This window comes from Eurosta solidaginis, chromosome 5 (genome assembly GCF_040869045.1).
Source record: "Eurosta solidaginis isolate ZX-2024a chromosome 5, ASM4086904v1, whole genome shotgun sequence".
Classification (NCBI taxonomy): Eukaryota; Metazoa; Arthropoda; class Insecta; order Diptera; family Tephritidae; genus Eurosta; species Eurosta solidaginis.
The window spans coordinates 258,168,817-258,189,762 of NC_090323.1; the positions used below are offsets into that span (position 1 = coordinate 258,168,817).

At 37.0% G+C, this 20,946-nt stretch overlaps 1 protein-coding gene across 1 annotated transcript in view; it reads right to left on the bottom strand.

The window, feature by feature from the left end:
- Positions 1-1,252: 1,252 nt before the first annotated feature.
- Positions 1,253-20,946, bottom strand: part of Mip (Myoinhibiting peptide precursor) — a 41,941-nt gene continuing 22,247 nt past the window's right edge. Inside the window, exons 2-3 of the mRNA XM_067786425.1 lie at positions 7,466-8,039; positions 1,253-2,045 (exon numbers count right to left, since the gene is read on the bottom strand). Coding sequence (XP_067642526.1) covers positions 1,930-2,045; positions 7,466-8,000 — 651 coding nt within the window. The 5' untranslated portion in view covers positions 8,001-8,039 and the 3' untranslated portion in view covers positions 1,253-1,929. The remainder of the gene's footprint in view (positions 2,046-7,465; positions 8,040-20,946) is intronic.

Sequence of the window (20,946 nt, forward strand, 5' to 3'; positions counted from 1 at the left end):
TCGTACAAGCGAATTCTAGTCACCCCTGGTCCACCTTTATGGCGATATCTCGAAAAGACGTCCACCTATAGAACTAAGGCCCACTCCCTTTTAAAATACCCATTAACACCTTCCATTTGATACCCATATCGTACAAACACATTCTAGAGTCACACCTGGTCCACCTTTATGGCGGTATCTCGAAAAGGCGTCCACCTATAGAACTAAGGCCCACTCCCTTTTAAAATACCCATTAACACTTTTCATTTGATACCCATATCGTACAAACACATTCTAGAGTGACCTCTGGTCCATCTTTATCGCGATATCCGGAATGGCGTCCACCTATAGAACTATGGCCCACTCTCTTTTAAAATACTCTTTAATACCTTCTATTTGAAACCCATGTCATACAAACACATTCCAGGGTTACCCTAGGTTCATTTTGCTAAATGGTGATTTTCCCTTATTTTGTCTCCAAAGCTCTCAGCTGAGTATGTAATGTTCGGTTACACCCGAACTTAGCCTTCCTTACTTGTTTTTAATCAATTTTAGTTTTGAAAAAGTTCGCTCAGCTTTTGCAGTGGTTACGGGAATGGTGAAAAATATCAGAGACTGACTGGCAGTCTGTTGTTTTGCTGTACCATACATATTTGAATAATCTGTACTAATTTTAGTAAAATGCTAATTTTCGTTCGTGCAAATTTTTCTACGTAATTTTAGATAACAACATTTAATTGAACAGAAATCGAAGGTTTAAATTTCATTATTTCTTTTACTCGACCGGGGCCCCTGCAGGCTGGGGGCCACAGGGCATTGCCCCGGTTGCCCCCTTGTAGCTACGGCCCTGGGTAGCGGCTTAGTTTGTTATTTTATTTCTAAACATTTGTGACCCGGTCCATGAAAAGGTGGCTAATGACTCCAAAAAGAAATTGTGAGAAACGGCTGTTAAAGATAAACAATACATTTGTTCAGTTTCTTAGTAGTAGTAATTTTTTTTGAGTCATAAGCCACCTTTTCATAGACCGGGTCACATATAATAAAATCTACTCCGATCGTAGTAGAATTTCTAGGCAGTTATGTATGATAGACAACCCTCTAAAATAAGTCAAAATAAGAGAAAACGTCAACGGATTGAAATAACCTGAAAACTCTTCCATCATGCTAGTTTTCCGTCGTCTGGAGCTACAGTGTAGGGAAAAATTTTGCTGCTAATCAAGAAAAGCAGCAAGAGAAAAACCTAAGACAAACATTTATAACTTTTTTAATACAATTATCTTTATTTAATACTGTTTTAATGTAGTTTTTTATATTTTAATAATATATGTAAATAAAAACCAGATACAATTGACTGGTTCGTTTGTTGCCCTTCTCTTACTCATTGTCATTTTATTGAAGTGAATTTCATGTGCGAAATTGCTTCTTTTCTTTTAAAGGGGGAAGATTTTCGGATAATCATTTCGAAATAAATTTACAATTACTCGTACCTGAGTATGTATAAAATAAGCAGACTTAACACACTTATTTACGTACACAAAAACAAAAAACAACATTCAGGCTTTCATACATTTTTGGTATTAAAAAATTCATATGGAAAAATGGATTTGCAATGCATTTTCAAAGCGTTTTTGTTTTTTATTTTAAATGCTAATAAATCCTGTTGATAAATTTACATACATATATGTTTATGTCTATATGTAGGTATGTTTAGATATAATTTAGTTGACTGTGTCCTATGTACATAATAAATATTTTAGTAATTATACAAATAAATTAATACAAATTTGCAATGAATAACCAGGTTTTTGTTTTTGTGTAAATTTTTTCACTAATTTATTTTTAGTTATTTATTTGTTTTTCTATTCAAAAACATTGATCGTCCGGTTAGCTGCGTGCGCTGTTAGAGGTTAAACGCCAAAATTGACTTTTTGTTTCGACATGCATTTCGATTTAATTTAGTGAGCGCTTGCCCCAACCACCCTGCAACTTCGTCCAATCCTTTGATGAACGCTTGCCCCACATACCTTTGAGATTATTCCAACCTGGCTCGCGCTTGCCCCATGCACCTTAGAAAGAGATGAAAATGAAGGTTAAAACAAAGTTAATAATTATAAGAAATTTGATGAATAATAGATTTTTGGCCGCTGCTTAATCATGCTTGAATCACACATCGCCTGGAAAAGTGCAAAATTGCAGTAGAACCGGCTTTTACTCGCGCCCGGAAGTGAGCTATTTTTAATAAGGAAAGGAAGCGGAGCTTGCCAAATTTTGACCCAATTTTAACACGCTGCAATAAGCTGGGACGTGAAACTCAGTAAACTGAAGTTTCAAAAGGAGATTTATGATACGAGGACACGGTCCAATAAAATACCAAGTATCACGGCGGCATATGAAAGCATATCTGAGCGAAAAGAGCATGAAGACATAGATGTCAGCGACTCATTTTTAGTAAGCCCGCAACAAGTGATTAAGGCAGAAATCATCGCAGATAGAATGCATCGAAACTAAAACTTGAAGTGCTAACTCCAACCATTGACGCAGTAAGTATACTCCGAGATAACGCTTCCACGAATGCCGCACAGCTTTTTAAGGTACCAGGCTTCTTGTCAAGCAGGCCTTATATAAAGCGTCTGGCGTCTGGCTAGACGAGAAGGATTTATTTTCGTGAATAACTTTACTCCTACCCACTCGATCATGAAAAGCTTTAGTGACTTTTTAAGTGTATAGGCGGTCTTTATAATAATTCGGAAATCGATATTTTTATACTCAATTGAGCAGAGCTCACAGATTATATCAACTTTGATTGGATAACGGTTGGTTGTACAGGTATAAAGGAATCGAGATAGATATAGACTTCCATATATCAAAATCATTAGGACCGAAAAAAAATTTTGATTGAGCCATGCCCGTCCGTCCGTTAACACGATAACTTGAGTAAATTTTGAGGTATCCTGATGAAATTTGGTATGTAGGTTCCTGAGCACTCATCTCAGATCGCTATTTAAAATGAACGATATCGGACTATAACCACGCCCACTTTTTCGATATCGAAAATTTCGAAAAACCGAAAAAGTGCAATAATTCATTACCAAAGACAGACAAAGCGATGAAATTTGGTAGGTGTGTTGAACTTATGACGCAGAATTGAAAATTAGTAAAATTTTGGACAATGGGAGTGGCACCGCCCACTTTTAAAAGAAGGTAATTTAAAATTTTGCAAGCTGTAATTTGGCAGTCGTTGAAGATATCATGATGAAATTTGGTAGGAACGTTACTCCTATTAATATATGTATGCTTAAAAAAAATTAGCAAAATCGGAGAACGACCACGCCCACTTTTAAAAAAAAAATTTTTTTTAAGTCAAATTTTAACAAAAAATTTAATATCTTTTCAGTATATAAGTAAATTATATCAACATTCAACTCCAGTAATGATATGGTGCAACAAAATACAAAAATAAAAGAAAATTTCAAAATGGGCGTGGCTCCCCCCTTTTTATTTTAATATTTCTAGGATACTTTTAATGCCATAAGTCGAACAAGATTTACCAATCCTTGTGAAATTTGGTAGGGGCTTAGATTCTAGGACGATAACTTATTTCTGTGAAAAAGGGCGAAATCGGTTGAATCCACGCCCTATTTGTATACACAGTCGACCGTCTGTCCTTCCGCTCGGCTGTTAACAAGATAACTTGAGCAACAATCGATATATCTTTACTGAACTCAGTTCACGTAATTATCTGAACTCACTTTGTGTTTAAGCGACTTAAACTATGAACATTTTTCGTTCGTTTGTTTCAGTAGCCATTGAGTGTGCTTGTAATTCTCAACTGGTTAGTGAAATATTCTAAAGACATAGTTTGAGTTTTTTAATTAAAAGGGAGGTTCTTCGGATGGTGTGCTAATACATCAGAGCCCAGTGCTCGCATCCATATCACACTTTGAAGGGGTTCTTCAAATAGAAGATGAGGTGGCTCATTAGAGCGAAACCTCAGAGTGCCCAACGCTCGCCCCAAATTAAATAAATAGAGGTTTTTCTTGTAGAAAATGGGGTGCCAATACCTCAGAGCCGTTCCGTGCTCGCCTCCATATCACATTTTAAAGGGTTCTTCAAATAGAGGATGAGGTGGCTCAGTAGAGCGAAGCCTCAGAGCCCCCAGTGCTCGCCCCCAAATTAAATAAATAAAAGGTGTACTGATGCTATGCATCCTCCCATGACTTAAACACACCAATAACCCTAAAACTACCCAACTTAATAAACTGAATCCCTTAAAATAAAACACAAATAAATAAATAAAGGTGTACTGATGCTATGCATCCTCCCATGACTTAAATACACCAATAACATTAAAACTACCCAACTAAATAAATGGAATACATTAAATCAAAAACCCCATAAACTCAATACAGTCCATTAATAATAATAATTTATAAATTTAAAAAAAAGGAATGCTTGGTGGGAGTTGAACCCGCAACCCCGGGCGTTTGGTCGGGTACGTCAGCCACTGTGCCACGACTCATACGTTTACAAGCACATAAAATTACTCATTTATAACTCTTATTAAACTGCTCGCCCTCAATTGCCCAAAGCTTAGACATGGTCCTTCGAGCCGGATCACTGGCTCGTATGGAAGTTTCATTAGACGACTAAGCCGTTTAAGGGGGGAGTATGTTTAAGCGACTTAAACTATGAACATTTTTCGTTCGTTTGTTTCAGTAGCCATTGAGTGTGCTTGTAATTCTCAACTGGTTAGTGAAATATTCTAAAGACATAGTTTGAGTTTTTTAATTAAAAGGGAGGTTCTTCGGATGGTGTGCTAATACATCAGAGCCCAGTGCTCGCCTCCATATCACACTTTGAATCGGTTCTTCAAATAGAAGATGAGGTGGCTCATTAGAGCGAAACCTCAGAGTGCCCAACGCTCTCCCCAAATTAAATAAATAGAGGTTTTTCTTGTAGAAAATGGGGTGCCAATACCTCAGAGCCGTCCCGTGCTCGCCTCCATATCACATTTTAAAGGGTTCTTCAAATAGAGGATGAGGTGGCTCAGTAGAGCGAAGCCTCAGAGCCCCCAGTGCTCGCCCCCAAATTAAATAAATAAAAGGTGTACTGATGATATGCATCCTCCCATGACTTAAACACACCAATAACCCTAAAACTACCCAACTTAATAAACTGAATCCCTTAAAATAAAACACAAATAAATAAATAAAGGTGTACTGATGCTATGCATCCTCCCATGACTTAAATACACCAATAACATTAAAACTACCCAACTCAATAAATGGAATACATTAAATCAAAAACCCCATAAACTCAATACAGTCCATTAATAATAATAATTTATAAATTTAAAAAAAAGGAATGCTTGGTGGGAGTTGAACCCGCAACCTCGGGCGTTTGGTCGGGTACGTCAGCCACTGTGCCACGACTCATACGCTTACAAGCACATAAAATTACTCATTTATAACTCTTATTAAACTGCTCGCCCTCAATTGCACAAAGCTTAGACACTTTGTATTGGTATAAAAAATGGTCGAAATCCGACTATGACCACGCCCACTTTTTCGATATCGAAAATTACGAAAAATTAAAAAAAAAATGCCATAATTCTATACCAAATACGAAAAAAGGGATGAAACATGGTATTTGGTTTAGTTTATTGACGCAAAATATAACTTTAGAAAGAAACTTTGTAAAATGAGTGTGACACCTACCATATTAAGTAGAATGAAATGAAAAAGTTCTGCAGGGCGAAATACAAAACCGTTGAAATCTTGGCAGGAATACTGTTCGTTGTGTTACATATACAAATAAATTAGCGGTATCCAACAGATGATGTTCTGGGTCACCCCTGGTCCACCTTTATGGCGATATCCCTAAATGGCGTCCACCTATAGAACTATGGCCCACTCCCTCATAAAATACTCTTTAATACCTTTCATTTGATACACAGGTGATACACACACATTCCAGGGTTACCCTCGGTATATTTTCCCTTATGTTGTCACCATAGCTCTCAACTGGGTATGTAATGTTCGGTTACACCCGAACTTAACCTTCCTCACTTTTCCTTTTTATTTTATCTTTTTTTTTTAAGTTGATTATGTCACATTTTAGCGTTGTCGTATGGCTAGACGAACATATTTTTAAGCCTATAAGACCTCATAGTTCGTATTCATTTCAAAATTTATCAATAAAAATTCAAACTTAATTCTGGGTAATCACAGTGTACGAAAAGTTTAAATATTTGTGCATAAAGATCAAAGTGTCAAATTTCGTCTGGCCAGACGACAACGCTAAAATGTGTTGAAATTATTCACCGCTAATCGGAGAATTAAGGGCCGCTATAATAAACACTAAGCAAGAAAAATAGAAGAAGAAAATCTCTAATGAACCCATGGCGTTTTGGCTGCAAGGCAGTATCTAAAAAGACCAGGACCAGAATGCCGACACCAGACCATCAGATCACCTCATGAAGCATTTAACACTAAAGAAGTTGGATATACATACTGATCGCCTTAAATACACGATTCGGCCTGACCCCGCTAAAGGAAGCGATCGACCAGTTGACCAAGCGAATAGCGCAAAGGAGGGTTCGGTTAAAGGAAAGTTTAGTTCATCCTTGCAGGACGGAGCTAAGAGAGAAGATCCCATTCTCTCAACTTCCGAGGGATGATATCATCTTTCAGGCAATATTTAAGAAACGATATAAAATCAAATTGAAATACAATATTACAATGAAACGCAGCTTGAGTTCATCCAACGCCTACACAAAAGCGCATGGTACACAGAAGGCACGAAAACAACAGAGGGGACTAGAGTCGGTGTCCTCGGATAGGTGCCAGAATAGCAGTGCCTTTGGGAAAATGCCAAGGGAAAGTACGTTTCCGCCCTAAATCAGTGTGCTAAGTGAACCAATTAGGAACCCCCACTTTAGTAGTGCTGGCCTGGGTTGCAGTTCACAGGGGAGTGGAGGGCCTTGAACAGGCGGACAGACTGGCGAGTGAAGCAGGGACTATACTCATACCGGAGCCACTACTGCCAGTTTGCCCACAAGTAATAAGGAGGCAAGTTTTGCTGCAACAGTATGGGTGATAGGCTGGATGGCCTAGAGGGTTTCATGGGGTCACATAAAACCGATGCCGAAATAGCCGGGCTGGTACCTTTCTTTATAGTGCTTGTTGTCAATAGCAACAGCATTCCCCAAACCTTAGGGCGGTGAATTATCGCAACAACATTAGACGCTCCACTACCATAGTCCTTTTACCAGGTATATTTGACGGGCATATTGATGGCAAGCACGCGAAAGACTTAAGCCCTAAATTGACGAACTGATTAATCTTTTCTTAACAAATCTCCTAGCGACCAGATCTTCGCGATACTCCAAATCCAAAGGAAGTGTAATGTAAAGAATTTCCAGGCAACAACATGCCAAAATAAAAGTTAAGTTTTTTTTATATAAAATCAAATAAATTAAACTCACCTCTAAACTTATTCCACGTTGGCGCATTACGTCTTTTACCCCAAAGAGTATTTATTTTATTCCAAGCACGCTTCTCATTTAACAACATATTTTCATCAGTGCTATCATTATCTTCCATAGATGTTATCAGATCATCGTTCCATTTCAAACCATTTTGTTCTTCCTGTTTCTCCTGCAATAAACGATCCAGCGTACCGGCATTGGTCAAATACATCATTGAGTACTTGTGAAATGGCTCATCGCGTTCTCCATTACTTATCAATAATGGCACCAACTGATCTTCATATTCCTGTTCCACCGTTTGGGGTAACATTGGACCAGCATAATGTGCTCGCTTGCCCCAAGGACCCTGTAACGATTGCCAATTTCGTTTTTCTTCGTTGGCTGCCGAAGACGACGCGCTTGTGGCCGCATTTACACCGAGCGCTGAGATGCTCGGTAATTTAGCATTCAAAATAGTCAAGACGAATAATGTTTGGAAAATTTTTGTAAGAAATTTACTTCTCTCTCGACGTTCACACTTTTGTTGAAACATTTCGAATGTTTTAGCTGTGCCGCTTTTGTTATTGTTGTGCTAAAAATATATTTATAGAAAAGTAAAGATAATATATGAAAATGTGTCTGCTGAGTATTTAATAGTTTCCTGTTTGTAATAAAACATGTCCTAATTGCTTTGCTGATGCACTCAAATGCGTTATTGTTCAATACTTTCCGTCTCATTCTAATTGTTTAAGTAGCCCATTTATGAATGTGCTGCCCTTAAGGTCGTTTATTAAACATATGTATATTTGAACAGAAAGCACGTGCCACACATTCTGTTCTAGTCGTTTCGTCGGAGTGGTCGCACATGTGTCATCCTCGGGTCAACTACAATTTTCGGGCTTTTTTGGTTGAGCTGAAAATTTAAAAAGGTTGGCTTTGTGCTTCGTTCTGGCGTTTTGGCGAAGTTAGACGATGCAATGCGTCACTGACCTGGATTCAGGGTGGTGGTTTTGCTCTCCTAACAGGAATCAGTGAATTTATAAGTGATCCCTTATTGAAGTTTAAAAACTGACATGTTGCCATATAAAAACCAACTCGCTCAATATATATTTTTTGGGAACATGGATAAATAATATATAAAAAACAAGTAAGGAAGGCTAAGTTCGGTTGTAACCGAACATTACATACTCAGCTGAGAGATATGGAGACAAAATAAGGGACCCTTAGTTGTATATGTGAAGGTGTTTTCGAGATATCGCAATAAGGGTGGACCAGTGGTGACTCTGGAATGTGTTTGTACGATATGGGTATCAAATTAAAGGTATTAATGAGGGTTTTAAAAGGTAGTAGCCCTTAGTTGTATATGTGAAGACGTTTTCGAGATATCGACCAAAATGTGGACCAGGGTGACCCAGAACATCATCTGTCGGGTACCGCTAATTTATTTATATATGTAATACCACGAACAGTATTCCTGTCAAGATTCCAAGGGCTTTTCATTTCGCCCCGCAGAACTTTTTCATTTTCTTCTACTTAATATGGTAGGTATCACACCCATTTTACTAAGTTTTTTTCTAAAGTTATATTTTGCGTAAACAAACCAATCCAAATACCATGTTTCATCCCTTTTTTCGTATTTGGTATAGAATTATGGCATTTTTTTCATTTTTCGTAATTTTCGATATCGAAAAAGTGGGCGTGGTCATAGTCGGATTTCGGCCATTTTTTATACCAATACAAAGTGAGTTCAGGTAAGTACGTGAACTGAGTTTAGTAAAGATATATCGATTTTTGCTCAAGTTATCGTGTTAACGGCCGAGCGGAAGGACAGACGATTGACTGTGTATAAAAACTGGGCGTGGCTTTAACCGATTTCGCCCTTTTTCACAGAAAACAGTTATAGTCCCAGAATCTAAGCCCCTACACAATTTCACAAGGATTGGTAAACTTTTGTTCGACTTATGGCATTAAAAGTATTCTAGACAAATTAAATGAAAAAGGGCGGGGCCATGCCCATTTTGAAATTTCCTTTTCCTTTTGTATTTTGTTGCACCATATCATTACTGGAGTTGAATGTTGACATAATTTACTTATATACTGTAAAGATATTAAATTTTTTGTTAAAATTTGACTTGAAAAAAAATTTTTTTTTTTAAGTGGGCGTGGTCGTTCTCCTATTTTGCTAATTTTTGTTAAGCATACATATAGTAATAAGCGTAACGTTCCCGCCAAATTTCATCATGATATCTTCAACGTCTGCCAAATTACAGCTTGCAAAACTTTTAAATTACCTTCTTCCTCTCACCTACCAAGCTTCATCAATTTATCCGTCTTTGGTAATGAATTATCGCACTTTTTCTGTTTTTCGAAATTTTCGATATCGAAAAAGTGGGCGTGGTTATAGTCCGATATCGTTCATTTTAAATAGCGATCTGAGATGAGTGCGCAGGAACCTACATACCAAACTTCATCACGATACCTCAAAATTTACCCAAGTTATCGTGTTAACGGGCGGACGGACGGACATGGCTCAATCAAATATTTTTTCGCTACTGATGATTTTGATATATGGAAGTCTATATCTATCTCGATTCCTTTATACCTGTACAACCAACCGTTATCCAATCAAAGTTAATATGCTCTGTGAGCTCTGCTCAACTGAGTATAAAAACATTACTAATTTTGTGACTGGCGCGGTGCCATGTAAAAACCAATTTTAATTGAATATACTACTGGACAAAAACCACAAAAAATTTAAAATGAAAGATTAATAACTTAACTAAAGACAAATTGAATATAACCTAGTGTGGTGCCATTTAAAATCCAATCTTAATTGAAAATACGAACAATTACAAAAATGAATACCAAATCGCAAGCTGCTACACATGGTTCTAGCCTCTATGGTATTAACATTGTGAACCAGTGGATATATACACTTTGATGATAACAACAATCTGAAGAAAGAACCATCTGATATACCACCTGGCTATATGGACTAACGTCCGTGCCATTCAACCAAACCCAACAAAAAAAATAAACATATGTTGTTGCAATTATTCTGTGATTGAACTTTTAGCCAAGTCAAGTTATGTCAATTAAAACGTCACCAAACATAATCAGCCAAAACAATAAAAAAAACTTCGATTTCTGCAAAATACTTTGTATTAATTACTCAAACGCCTTTAAGTATGCAATAATTATATATGACAGTCGCTTGTGTGGACATTAGACGCCCACTTAAAAAAATGGAATAAGGTAAAATTAGTGATTATTAATATATGTGCCCTATAGGCTGCCAAAGCCCTAGACCAACGTGCGCGGTTCCACGGTCCAAGGTTATATAAAGCTATAATTTTTCACAAAACCAGCGCACAAAAAATCTGGTCTGCACATTGGACTTGACTTAGTAGCTAGATATCTATTTAGAGGTTCTGGATAAGATTTGGAGGTATATATTTGTATGCGACCTGAGATTTTATAGAAATGTCATTGATGGTTGTTACCTAATCACTAGTTAAGTCAGGTTGAACTGGCCGGTCCCTGAGAACCTCACATAGACTGAGCGTATACAAAGTGCTACCAGAAGTTTGTTTAACGACCAGAGTGCTTCTATATCTAATAGCTGTATAACTCTTAATAGCTTGGCAAGCGTAGGATACGAGCATAAAACGTGCTACATTTACTATCACTAAGTAGGCCTAGTTCAAGAGTACGTGACTGAAGAAACAGTGTCCAGCCAGATACCATATGTATCATATGCCCTCTCGTTTTAATTAAAAGAGTAACTTTGTTAGTCTAAGGAAGTAAAACCTGCATGGCTTCTTTCACACTTTGTAGCGCAGCGTTTAGGCCCACGACTTTCCTGATTGGCTGATCGTGAGCAACTCTCACCTTCTCTCAATCTTTCTCAATCCGATTTGTATATCTGTGTAGCAAGCTTTGAGAGATGAACCCTTTTTAGCTAGCTTATCCGCTCTGTATGCTTCTTTCTATCGCGATTCTTTCCAGGGATTTCTTGTACCTTAACACACCTTCAGATGTCGTGCTATGTAAGACTATTGCCTTAATTGCTGCTTGGCTATCAATTTCTTGTACCTTAACACACCTTCAGATGTCGTGCTATGTAAGACTATTGCCTTAATTGCTGCTTGGCTATCAATATAAAAGTTGAGGCGCTGCAGCTATTTTCTTCCAGTGTTTGTACTGCTTTGATTACCGCTACTACTTCCGCTTGAAATACACTACATTAATATGGCAGCTTCGATATCACCACACGCGAACCCTACTCTTTCCATTACTTTGGAACCATCGGAGTACACGTGTAACGCCTCTTCTGGTGTTTGATTTAGGCATACTTGCGCCAACCATCGACCTCTGTTGTGGCTCAAAGAGTACCTTCGAAGCGCAGATATGGAATCAAGTAGTCTATTTAATTGATGATCACGTAATTAATGACGCTTTACTACTTTAACCTGCGCTCAAGCTGTCCCGAGGCATTGCCACCAGGCTTACAGGCAGAATGTGCAGAATGGCATACAGTGCAGCCGCCGGGGTTGTTTTTAGGGCTCTCGTTATGCTAGACATTGATAGCCCGCATACCCCTAATTTGTAAGGTAAGTTCTTTTATGTTTGTAGTCCACGAAGAGGAAATGTAATGGTGTTTATACGTGGTATCACAACGCGCCTAATATCACTGGCCTAAGTGTGCCCTCGGGCACCCACCTCAACCTAACCTAACCTTGCAGTCCACTAAACAGGAACTCCGTAGCTTTCCAATCGCTGTAAATACCCAATAAAAGAGAGAGAGCGATAGACCCCACGTACACCCCAGTATTATTTTACATGAATAAAGTGCCTTCGAATCCTTCTTCACTCTCTCCTCCACGTACATATATAAAACGATTAAAAAAAAAACAAAAAGTGATTCGATTTTCCAAATCAGCGACTGATTTTGTAAAAAAAATTGGATGGCGTCGTCCAGTTTTGTCTGTAAACCAGTGTAATTAATACAGTGGAATTTCAAGGTTTTCTTTAACTATTATTATTATTGGTATTATTATAATTATGTTTTAAATACAAGTAATCTATGACACAAGTGATCTAGCAACCAGCCAGAATTGAACACTTGCCTTTAAGTATAAAGCCAAAAAAGTTTTCAAAGGTCATTCGACAGTTTATACCAAAAAATGTGTCCACTAATTGAGTGAAGTCGTAAACAATTCCTTTTCGAACATGCAACAGTTCATACGTACTCCCTTAAATGAAATAAACAAAATTCTAATGTATGTGCAAATGTGTTTTAAGTACTGTACATAAAGCAGACACCTAATGCTAACCAATAACTTTTGCTATTTACGCCTGCACTCAATATACCACCAACCATTTCAGCATTAAGCGATCATAGCTAAAAGGTATAATAACAGTCAAAAATTATTGCTCTGTAATGCTTAAGCATCGCACATACGAATACTTTGCTGCACACAGTCACTGATGTATATACACGTGATATAGCTATTTAGGTGCTGGTATGAGTAGTTTGTTATTGAGTGGAAACTTCTCCCGCCAAAAATCCCAAACTGTGCCTAAAGTAAGGCAAAGTGACAGAAAAACGAGCAACTCATTGTCCACCAGTCAAATGGCTGACTTAGCTCCAAGCAAAATTTGTTCTTACATTTGTTGGCGATTTTGCTTTTTGGCGCGCAACAATTTCGTCTGTGTGCAAATACAAACACATACATACTTGTATACTTGTTGCATGACAGAACATATATTTGTACTTTATACAAATAAGTGTAATTGCGTGACTTAGCATTTCAATGCCAACGCAAATTTTATGAAGTTATTTACTTGCTTTATGTTGGATGGGTGAATGGGCGCAAATTGACAAACGTTTATGAGCTATTACATTAAATCATAATGAACAAGAAAAATCTTCAAAACAACCAACATACATTTCAATAATTTTTTTGGAAATAGCAAGAGATGAAATTTAGTTTAATTAAGGCTAAGGGCACAGTGCTTGCTACAAGCTGTGCTAGACGTATGAGAAATAATTTTCATAGCTTCTTCCTATCCTCGATTCATCGATTCTCGCTTTCGCTCTGTCGTTAACCTAAGATAAAAGTGCGATGAAGAAAGTCACAGTTCAAAAGAAAAATTTTAAAAATTAAAGTTGGAAAGAGATTTGGACATTTAAACATTTACACAAAGATTAGAATATCTAATCAACTGCTCTTCATTCACGTCAGATTATTGTCTAAATGTTCATCATACGCCGTGTAGTACTTAGTAGCGTATCATTATTAGAACCGGCAACAAAATCTTTGAACCTTTGTTTTATATTTGTGTGCTGCGTTAAATATACGTACATACATAAATGGTTTGTAGCCTCTAGACATATACGCCGTCGATAAACGCCGCCGCCGCCGCCGCCGCCGATTCTCGTCGTTCTTTTCACGTTGCCGCCGAATGTCAAAAATATCTCGTTTACGACTGTTAGGCCAGGGATGGGCCTATTTTCGGCTCCTAAATCAGTTTCAGTGCAAGCGAGTGCTTGGTGAGACGTTTGTGTGTTTTGGGGTGTTACGGGAGTAAAAAAATACATTGGAAATATCGTACGCTTCACCTCAAACAATATTCATCGCAAGAAGGTTGCGGAAACACTAAAAAACTGAAATGAAAATATTCTCTCTCAACCTCGAAAACCAATTCCCAAACTGTGTTGCAATAGTACGAAAACAAAAACATACATTTTTTGGCAAGAAATACGAAAAATGAAATAACCATAGACTGAAGTCGACTTTATGTTAAGCAGCGCATTATTGACATCCATTTCGCCTTCACATACATTTAATTATATGCAAGCCGATTCATTTTGCAATATATACATAAAAGTATTTAAAAAAGTATTTTTTTAAGTAGTAGCATTAGTGGAAGTAGTAGTAGAAAAACGTACTAATGCACGTTTCCTATACAATCGTGTGAAATCAGACTTGTTGGCAGTGTTGCCGTGAGCCTAGAAAGAAATGTATCAGTTTACAAATAAAAAAAGATACCAATCGCATAAACAACGACTAATTTTACCAGTTTTATTATAAACCTAATTGCTTTCATTTATAAATTTCAAATTATGGAGGAATTTTCAAACTTCTTCAGCTCACATACATATATCGTTGAATCCATACTGCGACCATTTTTATAATTTTAAAACTTGCTTTGTTTATGATTTGAATCATAAAGGAACTTTTAAAATTACAACAGAAAATTTAGTTCGAGTTGTGAATCACAAAAGCGATATTACATATTTGTGGCTTTAGCGCGAGCGAGGCCGCCGGTAAAGGCTAGTTTATCCTAAAACGCTTAATAATTTGAACATAATAAGAGCGGTGGCAGCTCTATTTTCCACATAGCCATAAATATGCAAAGCTCATACGAGCCGTTTTGCACATCGCCGATATAGTCGAAATGGGTATCAACAAATGCGCATCACTGCCAGTTTTAAGAATCCAATGGCAAAACTCTTTCTAACCATTCAAAATTTAAGATCGCGGGTTCGAATCGAGCTCAAGGCCTAACAATAATTTTTTATCATTATTATTGTTATGATAAATTTTTTCTTAATTGAAAAAATTTTTAAATTAGAATAGAAGAAAGAAAAAATTTTAGACAACTGCCAAAGCTCGTTGTATAGATCCATTTCGGGAACTGCTAAATTCCTTCATCGGCAAGGTTTAGGCTCCGCTGCTATAACCATTCAGCCACCACAGCGGTTTTTTGTTTGTCTTCATTAATCCTACTTCTATTCTGGTTCGTGCCAATTGATATTCACAACACTGCGACATCTGTTGCAGAATGGCTGTGAAAATTGGACTTGTTTGTTGGCAATGCAATTATTGTTAGGCCTTGAGCTCGATTCGAACCCGCGATCTTAAAATCAGTAGGCCGATATAACAACAAAAATTGTTCATTCAAAATTTATTTAAAATAGCAGGCACTTTCAATGCCAGCTTAACTCGGATTTTGCATCACCAATTCATCAAGTTATTAAAACAAAACACTAAAAGAAAAGTTATATAAAAAGTTTAAATGCTCACTTTGCATAATTTTTTCAAAAAATTAATAAAGAACAATAAATTCAAATAAAATGACCGAAGTCGAAAATGTTTTGAAATTGTTCTCAAGTTGTTAAATAAGCAACCTATCCGAAAAAAGTGCCGATTTTTTCAAAAATTCTATATTCCGATTGGCTAAAAGAATAAGCGAAATCAGTGATGCAAAATCCTTCAGTAGGTGACAGGCGTTTAAACTCTCCTTTGAAATGCTTCTCAACTCATACTTAAGTTGCAGGTATATGTACGCATGAGAAGGGTTTGAAAAGTCACTTGACCTTATATTCACATACCTGTTGTTTATTAGCGAAACTTTAAAATAGCGTCTGAAATATTAATTTAGATTTTTACATTTCATCATTCAACACCCAAGTCTTCCGGTTTGATACTTCCTAAAGTTGGTGGCCCTATCGAAAACTAGTCCCTTGGAATGAATCACATTGATTATGGCCTATCAACCAAGTTTAAATATCACCTACGCGTTACGGCTCCTGTTACATATGTGAATACGTAGGCACATATATTTACCAGATGAGGCTTTTTCCTTCGCAAAAAGCAAAAGCTTTCCCAAGACAGTTGAACAAATGACCGGGTGTGCTACTACTCTAACGTAGTGGACGGTGGAACTAGTCTGAAAGCTGAAGCCGGAAAACAAGAGTTTCGACTGAGCATATAACCTTTACATTTTTCAACTTAAAATCAAATTAACGATTTTGAAAATTTTATTCAGCGTCCTTGTAAAATTTAAATTATGTAGATGCGCCGAAGATTATATTACTTTCACCCATGAGTTACGCAATGACATCTACATGGACTGCTTATGATTTCGAACGCCGCATCCTTGGCCGAATAGCTACTCCCTAAAGTTTCAAAGTGTTTCTTTGGTAGTACTCGGCAGCATAGCGCGAGAAAACATCAGTTAGAGAGCCTTTGGCGCTACACCTAGAGCTTTTAAGAAAGTGAAATTGACGAAGGTATGAGCTCGAAGTCGCAGAACTATAGCCCCTGTGCTGGTATGTGCTATGAGAGCAGAACACGTGGTAGCGACTAGTGGTCAGGATTGCTGTGCTGTTCGTACATCGGGAACTATAGCTTATAAAAACAGCCGAAAAAACTGGAGGCGCGATTTGGGGCAATCAACAAGAGGCCAGCGTTAAAGCTAATCGTTAAAACTGTGCTTTGAGATTCTTGAGCCACAAATGATTTAAAGAATTCGTGTCGACAACGAGTATTAGACGTTACTAAACTACGCTTTGCACGAGACATACAGACATATGTGTGACAATTTTAAGTGTTTTAATTTGTTTCGGCCGACGCAGCAGTACCAGTACCTAAGACCGGGTTGGGTTTGAAGCCTCCCATGGCCAAACAGAAATTTCCTAAATAGCCACTACATCTAATTTTGAAAAGTAACAAAGTCAGTTGGCCTTAAGGCAACTTCAAATGGCCAATTTACCTTATGTCCGTTCACTTTATGCCACCTCACCATCCAGTTATTGCATCAGTCCTTGATACGTGTGCACAGTTTATGTCCGTTGACCTTATGTCACTTTGACATTAAATTATTGCATTGTCAATGGTCCTTGATACATGTGTTAAGTTTCGACTTACTTTAACGACATTAGAAGTGTTCATGAGGTCAATTGACCTTATTTCTGTTGAATTTAAGTCACCTCACCATCAAAGTATTTTATTGTCATAGGTCCTTGATACGTGCGTAAAGTTAAAATTGACCTAATGGGCATCTGAAGTGGTCATAAGGTCAGTTAACCTTATGTCCGTTGTCCTTATGTCACCCCAATATCAACTGCTTGCATTGTAATAAGTCTTTTTTAATTATACAAAGTTTGAATCAAAATATTTCCGTTTAAAGTGGGTCCAAAGCAGTCGGTTACATACAAACAAACATACAGGCGAAGCGTATATACGTGTGTTAAACAGCGGCATCTCTAAAATTTGTTTATGGTTACCGATTATCGAAGGGAAACATTTTTATGGGAAATCTAGTTATTTAGTTACGGATTCGGAAGGAGTTAAATACGTATATGAATCTCGTTATAAATATTGTTACGAATATTAGCAACACTAAGGGGTACTGTATCTCTAAGCGATGCTAAGAGTGACTTGTATGCACATCCATAAATCAATCATTATGTATCTACATAAACGAATCAATCATTATGTCTACACATATGTGCGTACACGCAGCGGAGAAGCAACGCACAAACACATGCAGATATCTTATCTGAGATGCTCCCAAAAGTATGCAATTGTAATTGTAGAAGTTTCGCTCACAAATAAATGAGCACATGAGAGCTACACACGTGCATCTGTAGTTATAATTATATACCAGTAACTAAGTAAATTCTGGAAGCACCTAGAAGATGCAACGAGGAAATCACACAGTATGAAAGCAGCAACAGTAGAGGCGCGAGAATCAGTTTGATTTAAGCATTCCATCTGTCGAGTAGTAGCAGTGTTATTTTTGAAAGTACTTTAATAAAGGCCATTTTGGATTATCGAATATTGGAGTTATTTATTCAACAGTTCAGTGATTCGAATCTTAGTAGAAGATTTGAAATAAGCGGAATTGCAGTAAATTCGTTACAATATATAAACTAGGTCTTACAGGCATGTGCACGAGTATTAATTTTCTTATATCTTTAAAATTCAATGTCTCTTGAACACATAACTTTTGAACCACAACATGGAATGCCAAAAATTTTGTATAGTGATTCTAGGCGTTCCTGGAAGTAACATAGGCATGTTCTTTTGATGGAACTTGAAACAAATTTTTTTCGCTGGCTTTAGTCTAGTTTCTAATAAATTGTAAAATTCAGATCATCAAACACGAAATATTATACCAACAAACAAAATCTATGAAATAAGCGTTTCGGTATAGTCACGTAATATTCTAACTAAACGTTTCTGTCACGTACGAATATGAGTCATGTTTGCACATAACATATCGAATTTATATTATTTAACAGAAATTTTTGGTTTACTGTTTACTCAAGTAGTTAGATATTCAAAAACATTCATATACATGTCCTTAAGCAAGATGATATTTAAGTAGCGTGGGTAAGTTCATTGACTTCTTTCTTATAAGGGACATACAGCAATAGTGATTCTAAATTATGACATGAAATTTACAATGATATGATCATAATTCTTACATTTTAAGGGATTGCATATTGATATAATAAAAAATGGTGAAAGGATATCAAATAGCATATTTATTTAGAGAGCTGTGGTTATTTAAAATCCTTTTAGAATGTTGTTGCATTTTTAGCACGTTTAATCCAGATGGTATACTACCTTTTTTCCTCAGAGAAAATGTTTATTTCGACAGCGCCACTTGCACCACTTATACTCTAGCTTGTCTTTCTTTTTGTCTTTAATTCCGCTAAGTACACAAAAGAACTTAAAACTCATTATTATGCATAAGGCTGAGTTTATGATCGAGCGTAATCGCATCGCGCTATGCGACGAGAATCGCTGTTAGCGATCAATTATATTAGTGCATATGGAGATGTTTATGACAAAGCGATTTAGCGTAAAGCGAATTGATCGATTACAAGCGACAAAAGCGACGAAAATTTGTAATAAAAATATTTTGATTCAGTTGAGCAAAATTAGCGAAACAATATGAATGTATTTATTGAAAAGGTACGTGCAGTGTTTGTTTGTTGTAAGAGGCGTACATGTAAATGATGGAATTCACCACAATATTTTCTTTCCTTGGCAATTGGATTCACTTGATATTTTTTTCTTATGTATCCTTTTTAAATATTTTTTTCGTAACAAATAGCTATTTTCTAATAATAAAATTTTACGAGTTAATGTACGAATGTTGCTTTCTCTACACTGTCACAACGTGAATAAAAAGAGTTTGAGTTTTATTTTTGAGCATTCCATCGCTTGCGATTTCGCTCTACTATAAACGCTCAATCGCCAGCGATAACGCTAGCTAGAATGCAACAAGCGATGGAGCGTTTCTCGTCGCATCGCGTGTTGCGATTACGCTCGATCATAAACGTAGCCTTACTCATGCCATATAAATTTTAAGCAATGCTTAGGCGTTGAAGCTCTTACTTGTCGTATAGGGAGAAGAGCAGCTAATATTGGCGGCCACCGTGGTGTGATGGTAGCGTGCTCCGCCTATCACACCGTATGCCCTGGGTTCAACTCCCGGGCAAAGCAACATCAAAATTTTAGAAATAAGATTTTTCAATTAGAAGACAATTTTTCTAAGCGGGGTCGCCCCTCGGCAGTGTCTGGCAAGCGCTCCGATTGTATTTCTGCCATGAAAAGCTCTCAGTGAAAACTCATCTGCCTTGCAGATGCCGTTCGGAGTCGGCATAAAACATGTAGGTCCCGTCCGGCCAATTTGTAGGGAAAAATCAAGAGGAGCACGACGCAAATTGGAAGAGAAGCTCGGCCTTAGATCTCTTCGGAGGTTATCGCGCCTTACATTTTTTATTTTTAATCATTCGGAGTCTTAAAAAAGTCAGAAAGGTGTCCTAAATTGGAGCGCTTACGCTCTTTATGAGCTCATTTTGGTGTTCGAAAGGAACGCATTTCCCTTGTTGGGATGGTCGTCCAATATGAGCATTATTTCAAACATTATGCTAGCTTAAATAGGAGTCCGACCAGACTCGTATTACGCTCATAATTTACTTCTTATTTTCAAAGCCAATTGTATGAATTTAATAAGGAATTAGAAAAGCCCTGTTCAGGGCGGTTATTTCACGTTATTCATTAAAAATGGGGTGGCATATTGGCAAGACTTTTTGCAAAGTATGACACACCAACCAGGAAGAAGGGAAGTACACTTATTCCCTACGCATAAATGAGGTTACAATGAGTGTAAACAATCTGCATCAGGTCTCCTTTCTGACTCTTTTTTCACTCTGAATGTTTGCTGGGGTATATGATATAAGCGCCTAAAAATACTAATAAAAATGTAGAAAAATAAGTACTATATAATGATTGAAAGCTATTTTATAGCACAATTTTAATGCCAATAATGCAAAATGATTACATTTCAAATGGCGAAATGAAAAGAGTGAAATTGTTCAAGTGGCGGATGAATGCGTGATAAAAGCACAAGCATAGGGAGTCTAGACACTAATGCAGATGCTTATTTTTTGCTGAAGTAAAAAATATTTTTGACACTTATTCGGAGCTACAAAAATAAAACAAATTCCAAAATTTAAAGTCGAATTACAACTTTTGCTTTAATTTTATAATTTTTTTCATTCGTTTCCTATAAAATTTACTTTTTTGGTTTTCGTTTTTTGGTGGCTTTGACTCGGGGTCAAAACTTCGTTTCCTTGAAATGAGTGTGTGATTATTAAGTATAGGTAACGCATAAGCTTTAATGTAACT